Source organism: Diachasmimorpha longicaudata, unplaced genomic scaffold, assembly GCF_034640455.1.
Source record: "Diachasmimorpha longicaudata isolate KC_UGA_2023 unplaced genomic scaffold, iyDiaLong2 ctg00000081.1, whole genome shotgun sequence".
Lineage (NCBI taxonomy): Eukaryota > Metazoa > Arthropoda > Insecta > Hymenoptera > Braconidae > Diachasmimorpha > Diachasmimorpha longicaudata.
In genome coordinates this window covers 476,306-486,471 of record NW_026973908.1, presented here as the reverse complement: position 1 = coordinate 486,471, position 10,166 = coordinate 476,306, and the positions used below count along the sequence as shown (strand labels likewise).

Below are 10,166 nucleotides of genomic sequence, written 5' to 3'. Positions count from 1 at the left end.
ATTTATTAAATGAAAAGAAATATGCGAAAAATGAAAAAACTTTGGCTGTGGTTACTAAAGCAATTGTGCATAATAGTGATGTATTATTATATAAAATGTCGAAGTCAAATGGTTTTTTCGACTGCATAGAACACACAAGATTATGCAAAGCAGGAGTGGGGGAAAAACTCTATTGGTACTACTTTTTTAGGGCGTGTGAGGAAGAATATTATCTCCCTGCGGGGGAGGAGACATTGGTCTACAAGAAAGGAAATGGGCCAATCATTGACCTTTCCTTTCAATAGCCAACAAATGCAAAACAAGTGGGGGGCGAAAAAAAGGAAAACTCGAGCATCCGCCCCCATCAGGTATGCAAAGGACCCCCCACCAAGGGCAAATCTTCAAAAAAGTGTGGAAAACTTAGCCCCTCCTCCTCTAAACTAGGGATGCATCAAGGACCCCAGTGAGATCATTTTACTGCATTTACGTTTTTTACGTCAAAATGACATCAAGTCAAATGAACTCATCTCCAAAATCCAGTTATCAATCAGGTTATCAGCCTGGAACTTTTAAACCTAAAAAATCTAAATATGGTGGAAACAAGGCCAATCAAAACGGAATTAAGATAATTAGTGATCGTGTAGTGCAATATAACAGTGATGAGAAAAGATCAATTGAAAAAATAGTGAAAAAAGTGAAACTCCAACGACGTGAAATTTCCAAGACAGCCCCTGTCATAAATATTGACTTTGACCTCCAAACGGTTGAAAAGATGAAGAAAAAAAACTCAACCAGACGATTGGGCCATAAATCAGCCGGTAGCACTCAAAGGGACTCTAAAATCCTGAAAGTCAATAATAAAAAAAACAGTGAAATCGTGCAAGTGAGCACAGAGGAAAAAAAGTTATGGATTAATATGTTAGAAAAAGATCTTGATTTATTCAATGAAGTGAACTACATTGATAAGAAAAAGGATCTGAATAAAATACAGGCTCGCGAAAAACGTTTAAAACTCGCGGAAAAAAAGAAGGCCGACTTTATCGCTCGCGAAAAACGTCGCGAACTAGCTAAGGAAAAACAAAGACAATTTAGAGCTCGCGAATCAGAAAAAAATCGATCCAAGGACAACACATCGAAGGATATCATCCCTGAGCCCATGATGGAATTGGATTCATCGATCGAGATCATTCCCAGCACTCCATCGGTAATCAATTTAATCTTGGAACGCGAGGGTGAAGATGCTCAGCATGGATCATTGAATTTCGCGGCCTCAACCCCTACAAGTAAGTACTTAATCAATCAATTATACGAATTTTGAGATTAGATTGATTTAAGCTAATCTTGTATTTTTTCATTTCAGAACCGCGAAAAACTATCGAGGAAATCGAGGCCGTTCTAGTCGCGTTGGGCGCGAATCTAGAACAAAGGAATCGCGAGGACGATTACGAAGGGCGATGGGCTCCAACGCAGCGCCAAAAAGAGCTTGATCAAATTGCGATGCAATTGGATCAAAGCGGGGATGATGATGATGAAGGATTGGTTATCCAGAGTCTTGATTTCACCCCGTTATCACCCAGTAACCGTTCGGGTTAAAAATTCATTAAACATGTCTGTATTTTTTTGAATACCTGAAATAAAAGTCATACATTTTATTGCATTACCTGTGAGTCTTGACTTTTTTTTATTGCTAGGCAAGACCCAATATTCCCCTCTCCTGTTCCCAGCCCTTTTTTTTTACTCGTAGAAGCGAGGAGAAATTTCTCTCGCTTCTTCTTCGTCGGCATCCTGTAGGCTTTCGTTTATTGTCTCTTTCCTTCTCGTTGTTTAGAGGGTTTAGAGGACAATTTTGACTTTTTCCTCGTCTTTCCCGCATATATCCTTACCCTCATCTCCCTCTAACTTACAGCTTAGAGGGTTGAGGGCGAATAGTGGGGCAAAAGTTATATAAACCGTGAGGTTCCACTATTCGCCCTCTTTCACCAACGTCATCCGGAGGACTCCAGTGTTCGTCAAGTTTTAGTGTTTTTTTTTGTGTTTTTTCGTTTTTTATTAAAAAATTAAACATGGTGAAAGTGACGTGTGCAGGAGCCTGCCAGGAGGATTACGTCCGCGAGGTGAGTTTTTTTTTTTTTTAAATATTTATTTGTGCATGTTTTTCGTGGGGTTTCGCGGTTTTTGGGGCGTGACGTTTTTCTCGCGATTTTTTATATGTGTTTCGCGTTTTTTTTTTTAAATTTTCATTTTTTCGCGTCTGTGGGCTCATTTCGCGTATTTTTATATTCTTGGGTTTTTTTTTTTTTGGTTTTCATTTCGCGTATTTTTATATTGTTTAAATGTCGGCATGCCTATACGTTTCGCGTTTTTTTTTTTAAATTTCAAATCCGCGTATATTTTCATTTTAATTTTTGCTGTTTTAGTTTTTGATTTTTCGTTTGTTTTAGTTTTTAGAGTTTCGTTTGTTTTAGTTTTTAGTTTTCAAATTAATTTTGCTTGTTTTAGTTTTTTTGATGTTTTTCGTTTTCGTGTTTTTGTATTAGTTTTTTTGATTTTTTGTTTTTTCGTTTGTTTTAGTTTTTAAATTCATTTTGTTCTTTTTAGTTTTAGTTTTTAAATTAATTCTGTTGTTTTTTTTCTAATTTTTAATTCATTGTTTTTTTTTTATTTTACAGATGCAGGCCACCAGGAGGGAGCGGGCCTACCTGCGGGAGGCCAACGAGTGGCTGCGGTGGGAGGATGCGGAGGGTGAAATCCTGGATGGCGAGAACATTTTCGCCATCCAGGATCTCCATAACCGGGCCGCCAAATGGTTGGCGGATGCGGAGGACGAGGCCTACCTGGTAAGTTGTCTCTATCTGTCTCTCTCTCTCTCTCTCCCTCGCTCTGTAAACCCTTTATCCCCTCTAACCCCTTCCTGTCATTCCTCTCCTAAAAATACCCCCTTCCTTCCTCATTTTCCTATAAATATTTAATATTAATGTGTTTTCCTTTTGTTTCAGGCCGGAGCCCGTTGGGAGGGAGGTGTCGGCCCAGACACCCCGAGAGCGCGGTGGGTCCGCGCTCTGAGGCGCGAGGCGCGCCAGTTCGAGGCCGAGGGTGAGCAGGTGCTCGCCCTATACGACGTGTGGGATGCCTGGAGTCTCAGGATCCTCTTCGGGGAGGAGCCCGCCCAGCCTGACCTGACGGAGGAGGACTGGTCCCTGGAGCAGTGGGACTGAGACCCCTGCCCCCCCCCTCCAACTTGATTTAAATTAAAAAAAAAAAAATGTATTTTTAATTTTAAGTTTTTTGAAAAATAAAACAAAATTTTAAAAGCAATATTTACTTGCTTATTTATTTATTTATTTCCCCCTAGTTTTAAATTAGAAAACGAAACAAAAAAAAATTTTAATATTTAAAGAAAAAAAAATTTGTATTTTAGTTTTAAGTTTTATTTTTTAATAAAATCTTTTTAATAAATATTTTCTTTTTTCTATTTTCATTTATTTCTCTTCATTTTTTCCCTTAGTTTTAAGTTTAAATATTAAGAAAGCATGTATATTAGTCTTAAGATCATTATTATTATTAAGACGAAAAAAAAAAGAAAATGTAGTTTAGATTTAAGTTTTTTTAATAAAAAAATTTTTTAAAAATAAATATTTGTTGTCTTTCTTTTTTTAAACACTTACTTCTTTTATTTTTAAATTATTATTAAATAGGAAATGGGTGGGGGGGAATAAGCGTAAAGGGAATCTTTTCAATTTTTATTCATTTATTTATTTATTTCTTCGTATAAATTACATTTTTCTTACAGATACTTTTCATTTTCGCGGGCCGCGGGTTTTTGAAACTTCGTATTTCAATTCGAAATACGAACGGCTGAAAACCCGCCCCGTCAAAGTTGACGGTGGCGCCCCCCTGACAGTCGGTAACCCCTCCCAGGACCCTAGAAACGTACATTCCCAGAATTTCACAGTGTCGGTAAAACCGTAGGGCCGCCTCCTGACACCAGGAGGCTCTGCGCAAATGTAAACACTGTAGGGCCCATTTTTTAAAAAATTAATATCTAATGAACAAATTAACTTAAAAATATGGAAGTTGGATATTAATTATCAACAAACGATTCCCTATCCATTAATAATAACTATTCGAGGCTACAATAAAATATTAAGCGAGTGGAGGAATAGCCCCTACTCATTAAATTGTTTAATTAATTATTAAATAATGCAGGCCTACAAACGTTTTTCGTGCATAACAATATTATACAAAACTACAACAATCAATCTAAATGCATAAAATACTTAATTTTTAAAAAACAGTGCGCCAACTAGCAGCGGTTCAATCGCGGTTTTTTGAAACCATAGGGCAGTGTCGCGAAACCATCAAGCCGCCGTTTTGGGCCTGTCGCACGTACGATCTTACTCTCAGGTTTCGTGATGACGTCATGATACACTGTCCGACGGATACCATGATAGTCGATCTGGTAGGGATCTGCTTTATCGACAACGAGCGCGCGAATCGAGTCGTAATGAATTTGTTTACGCGATTCATAATTCAGTCTAACCCCTTTTATTTTACTAACTTCCGCGATACTACCGTCCGGTTTTTTTACGCGATAAGTATAAAATTTAGGCCCCCCAGAGACAAAAGAAGTAATGAAACTTCCTTCTCCGTAGCCCTCTACTTCGTCGGTCAAATCCCCTAGAAAATTCCCTAGCGGTAATTCATTTGATCCATCGCTGACGTAAATTACCGAATCTGTATCATAATATAAAACACGTTCTTGCTGTTTTTCTAGATAAGAATATAACTTTAGACGCGCGTGAGCGGTTGTATAAGCCGCAATAACGACATTGGCCTTAGTGGACATTTCCGCGGCTTCATTTAAATGTTTCCAGGACATGAAGAGAGTGTCGTTATCGACAGGAACAAGTCCTGTTACTTCAATTTCAGGATTAAACATTATATTTGCAAATTCCTCATGTGTTCGAATAATAGCTTTTTTTGTCAAGTTCTCCCTCTCCCCAAATTTACCCCAGAGACAGTTTAAACAAAGTTTTGCTACGGCTCTCAATCCGGCATTCTTTTGAATTTTATCTTTGTCAAGTTTTATACCTTCTCGCGTCTCATATTCAGCAATATATCTATTCTTTGATTCATCATCTACACACTCAGCAGGCCAATCCGAAGCCTCTTGTTTTATTTTCAAAAAAGTGTTAATGTATTCGGCAAATAATCCACCTGTTCGCGTCACAGGATTATAACGCGTAGTACTCTTATACTCCCAAAGCTCACTGATTTCTAATATTTTGTACCCCATTTCTACGGCTTTACGAAGTTCTGGAGCGACCCAAGTTCCCAAAAATTCGCGATCAGCGGGATCATCATGAGGGCAATTGTCTTGTACAAGATCATCGCAGCATGATCGACAGAGAGGGAACAGTAACTTTCCATGGGCTTTTACTGGTAAAACAGGGTGAAATAATTGACGAGGGGGTAAAACGCGACATTTCACGAGACCTTCTATCCGCGAAATATTATTATTAGGGCATATAAGCTGACAATCACGCCCCACATGGACAGTGGGATGGCCAATCGGGAAAACCCCTGTCTTTAAAACGTATGGGTATAACGAACAAACGTCAACATAGCGAATTTTCTCATTATCTTTTACGTCATAATGTGTTACGGTATTTCCTGTTCGTCCCCCGAAAAATGCATCGCGCGGATCCAGCGCTATAAACATTTGCTGATCAACGTTTTCTACAAAATTCGCCAACACATGATCTGTCTTTTTTTGACGAATAAAATCGCATTCCCACATTTCAACGACTTCATAACCCGAGTGTCGCAATTCCCGTGTAATCGCCCCTGTTCTCTCATATCGGCTCTCTAGTGTATCCTTGTGACTTAACTCTTTATCTCTATTGAATTTGAAACACCGTGGGCATCCGTGCCAATAACATCCGTGGAACTGATATGCATATTTCTTATTATTATTCGCGGTATCCTCCCAAAAACCATCTAGACGCAGGCCTGAAGTTGTTCTGTGTTCACGAGTTCGTCCGGCATGTATTATTCGATGATTCTCGCAATGTTCGCGCCACAAGAGCCATTCAATTGCGATTTTCGACTGCGTTTTCCCTAACCGATATCCTCCCTGAGGTATAATGCCTATCTGCTTGTCTTTTAAGAAATTTGTTTGAAAAATACGCATGCATGTAGAAGCAATCGTTACACATTCTGTAAAAGGACAGACATTTCCAGCATTCATAATCAGTTTTCGAAATTCAACACAGGCTCGTCTCAAAATTGTAACATCAAGTCTGCAATAATGAAGAATTTCTTTACGAAAATCAAATTCATAATCTTCTTCGACGCGGTCATTATACCACGATAAGAATTTTTCACGATCTTGGACACCCATAGTGTCAGCACCATAATATTTTCTATCAGGTATAGGCCCTACGTAGTTTTGATTGTCTTTTGTATTGAAAAAATGTGGAAAATAGCCTTTCGCTATATTCCCCAATCCAAAAGCTTTCGGTAAACTTGCAAGAGCCATGTGAAAATAATTTAAACTGTCTATAAATTTATTATCCCCAAAATCCATCAAGATAATGTTTGTTCCGTTAATTATCGCTTTAATTTGACTGTTAATGCGTTTCATGACGTCTCTCAAAATGAATTGTGAATCATAGCCTTTCGCGTTATGTGCAATACAAACTACTTTTTTATACGTCTTACCCATCGACGTGATGTAATCAACAAATCCTCGCACAGGATCCTCACCATCGAAAACATTTTCCCGATGTTTACACACGCCACACGGATTTCCGTGATTATCGTTGGCGTTCACAATGTCATCGTCGGTCATATCTGCACAACGATCACACACAGTTTGGGCAACGCAAAGATTAGGAATGTGTACGTTGACGTCTGTAGTTCCTTGCAGAAGCTCATCCTGTCTGGTTTCAAAGTCGTAGAAAACAAACGCCACGCGTTTCAAAGTCAATTTTTTCTTGCTTTTTAAGGTGGGCATATAGCAGAGATGAGAAATATCTTCGTCCTTTTGACATACGTTGCAATAATATTTATGGCACACATGATTCTGAGCTTTGCGATGATCAATTTTCGTATTACATTGGCCACACAATTTTATATAGTCACAGACGGTGGGGTTATTTCCGCTGAAAGATCCTGGTTTCTTATGTTGATCGAAGCACAATTGCCCGTGAAACTCCCGATTACAGTCGTCACACACTATTTTATCAACAATCGTAGAGTCACACGGAGGATTCTTCAAACACCTATCACAAGTCCTATCACAAACATGTCCTTGCGTAGTGTAAGGTTTGTTACAATGCTCGCAATAATACTTCACGCCAAAGAATGAAGGTAAATTTTGGATTGGCTCATAGTGGTTCTCTTCAGGATAATACACAATCGGTAAGGTATATCGGACGGTCATCTTTCTGCTAATCAATTCAGGTGTACCATCGTAGAGCACAGGGTGATCTTTTCCGTTTCTCATGAGGGAATAGACCTTGATAAGGCATCCTTCTTCAGCCAAGTATCGCTGATATTGAGCAACTTCCTGTAGACCACAGCCTTCGTCAGGAGCAATGACTCCTGCCCTTCGAGTTAGTCTTTCGGCCTCCTTACGTTGCATTTTTCCCTTGCATTGCCGGATTGCCTGCCATACCTCGTGGATCTTGCCCTTATCAGCTCTGGTTTTTAATTTTTCTGCATGTGCTTTGGCCACAACAAGTGATCGGGCTAGACACAAGCCATCTTCATTCGAAATCTGAAGGATACATTTTCTACTAAACCCTCTTTTCATGCCGTTTTCAAGGAAACCTTGACCTACCGGGGCTTCAGCCACGTGAAGTTTGATCCAAAACTTATCGGCACATCCGAAACCGTTTGCGCTCTGCGCGATAGAACTAACAAGATTCCATAGATCTTGAAACTCATATCCTTTGATCGCACGTGGACTTATCCAGGCATTGTCTCTTTGCATATTTGCAAAATTGAATGTAAGGCACATTCGATTCATACCACGTCCTCCAGCCTCAATAATTTTATTATAGACATCACGAAAAGCTTCTTCAACCCAGTCGGCAGGGTCACGACTTTCAGGTAAAGGGTTGATTGCAAACTCCATCACATGTGTGTCGAGTTTGAAACGTGGAAGTCTCTGGCGTGATCGTCGTATTGTCCTTAAGGCCGGCAATCGATTTTCAATCTCTTCTTCGCGGCCATTTTGTTGATCTGAAATTGGGTTTAGTATTTTTCAATAAAAAAATATGCCTAAAATTTTTTCTCGGTATTATAAAAAGGTATGAAGCTAGATACTTACCATTCTGCTGATCTAGTAAATCTAGATTAAACTCTTCAACAGCTTCCAAAGCCTTAGGGTCACTCACAACATTTTCACCACCACCACATTGAATATCAAAGAGCGCAGAATTAAAATTTTCGAATAAATCTCCATCAAAATTATTTTCAATGGCAAAATCACCGAATAACTCAAGATCAAAATTATTTATCCAATCAAAATCTCCCTGTGGAGGTGTAGTATTTTCTTCGGACGGGTCACTGGGCCCCGCTAAATCGTTTGGGTCCGACATTGTGAATGTCCCTTGGACGACTGCAGTTAGTGCGAGAAAATTCGGGCTATATTGGGAAAAGTCAGGGGTTTTACTGTTGGCGCCACAGGGGGGCTACTGCACTTCTTCGCCTTTTTTACCTGCCCCCGCCTACGCGCATTGTCCTTGTCCTAGTCATAGGCAAGCCCACTTGACCCCAATACAGGTGCATTACGTCACGCCCCTCTCTAGCATTTTCAAATCCATATTTTCGGATATCGTAAAATTGTATAAAATGATGAGATTTTAGGCATGATTAATCAGAAGGCAATATGGACACGAGGTGGAAACATCCCTTTACTGCAATGATTTGTGGTCCCACGGGTTGTGGAAAAACATTTTTTGTTAAAAGGTTTTTGAAGGAAATTAAGCAAATGTGCGATACACAAATTGAAAAAGTGATCTTTTATTACGCTGAGTGGCAGAATGGATATTCGGATTATGATAATAATTTTGTCGAATTTCGTGAAGGCCTACCAAGATCTGGAGATTTTGATGATAATAAGCCAAAATTGGTTGTCGTGGACGATTTGATGCGGGAATCTTCGAATGGTGCAATAGTTGATTTATTTACAAAAGGAAGCCATCATAAAAATCTCAGTGTAATGTTTCTATCTCAAAATTTATTCCACCAAGGCAAAGGACAGAGAGACATTTCATTGAATACAAATTACATCGTCGTATTTAAAAATCCCAGAGATCGTGCACAAATTGCCCATTTGGCTCGTCAAATATACCCAGAAGATCCAAAATTTCTGCAAGAAGCCTATTTTGATGCAACTTCGGCAGCTCATGGCTATTTGTTGCTAGATTTGAAACAATCGACTCCTGAAAACTGTAGGTTTCGTACCAATGTATTCCCCAGTGATCCCCATCATTATGTTTATATTCCGCGGAAGGATCGCAATATAAAAGGAGGAGGGGCATCACGGAGTGTACCAGTCGTTCATGTGTGATGGCAACGAGAAGTCGTTCTGAAAGCGGCTCTGTTCGCAAGTCGCTTGGAGAAAAGAATACAGCCTTATTACACGCTCTCATCTACGCACCACCCAGGCTACGCCGGGTAATAATACAACACGCTAATAAAGATTTAATTCGCTGCATTTGCGAGTGTGCTTTAAATTTATTACACGGAAATATTCCTTTGAAAAATTGTGAGAAATCAAAACTGTGCAAACATAAAAAACTATTGAGAAAACTTGCCGATAAAAAACAAAGTTTAAGCAGCAAGAAAAAAATCATTAATCAGAAAGGTGGTTCAATTTTGCCGATGCTATTGGGTCCTCTGATAAGCGCACTTATCTCAGCCATTGTATAAGGATGGAACATGCACGTAAAATGATTCTTGTACCAGAGGAGAGTGTGGAGCGTCTAAAAAAAAAAAATTCTTCACATGTTGATGCTCACCATGTTTTAACGGAATTGGCTAAAGAAATTCAGCCATCAGCGCAAACTCCAGGCACTGTTACAAGCAGATTAGATACCCAGCTATTGGAAATTTTAAATTCGAAAAGCCCTAGAGATGACCATGAAAAATGGAAGTTGTATAACGACGTTCTG

The 10,166-nt window shown here is 39.2% G+C and overlaps 2 protein-coding genes across 2 annotated transcripts; one reads left to right on the top strand and one right to left on the bottom strand.

The window, feature by feature from the left end:
* Positions 1-2,473: 2,473 nt before the first annotated feature.
* LOC135171683 (uncharacterized) lies at positions 2,474-3,322 on the top strand. Its single transcript, XM_064138304.1, has 2 exons — positions 2,474-2,816; positions 2,976-3,322. The coding sequence occupies exons 1-2, from the start codon at positions 2,649-2,651 to the stop codon at positions 3,192-3,194; spliced, it is 387 nt and encodes a 128-aa protein (XP_063994374.1). The 5' UTR covers positions 2,474-2,648; the 3' UTR covers positions 3,195-3,322.
* A 2,939-nt stretch (positions 3,323-6,261) lies between these two features.
* LOC135171681 (uncharacterized) lies at positions 6,262-9,768 on the bottom strand. Its single transcript, XM_064138303.1, has 3 exons — positions 8,318-9,768; positions 7,126-8,229; positions 6,262-6,281 (listed from the first exon to the last, which is right to left on the bottom strand). The coding sequence occupies exons 1-3, from the start codon at positions 8,586-8,588 to the stop codon at positions 6,262-6,264; spliced, it is 1,395 nt and encodes a 464-aa protein (XP_063994373.1). The 5' UTR covers positions 8,589-9,768.
* Positions 9,769-10,166: the final 398 nt, after the last annotated feature.

What these genes read in the sequence shown, in the direction of transcription:
- LOC135171683 (XM_064138304.1), top strand. Translation starts at nt 2,649, where the DNA reads ATGCAGGCCACCAGGAGGGAGCGGGCCTACCTGCGGGAGGCCAACGAG. An exon ending in CGGAGGACGAGGCCTACCTG is followed by an intron (nt 2,817 to 2,975) that starts GTAAGTTGTCTC and finishes CTTTTGTTTCAG; the next exon opens with GCCGGAGCCCGTTGGGAGGG.
- LOC135171681 (XM_064138303.1), bottom strand. Translation starts at nt 8,588, where the DNA reads ATGTCGGACCCAAACGATTTAGCGGGGCCCAGTGACCCGTCCGAAGAA. An exon ending in TTTACTAGATCAGCAGAATG is followed by an intron (nt 8,230 to 8,317) that starts GTAAGTATCTAG and finishes ACCCAATTTCAG; the next exon opens with ATCAACAAAATGGCCGCGAA. An exon ending in CGGAAATAACCCCACCGTCT is followed by an intron (nt 6,282 to 7,125) that starts GTGACTATATAA and finishes TCATTATTGCAG; the next exon opens with ACTTGATGTTACAATTTTGA.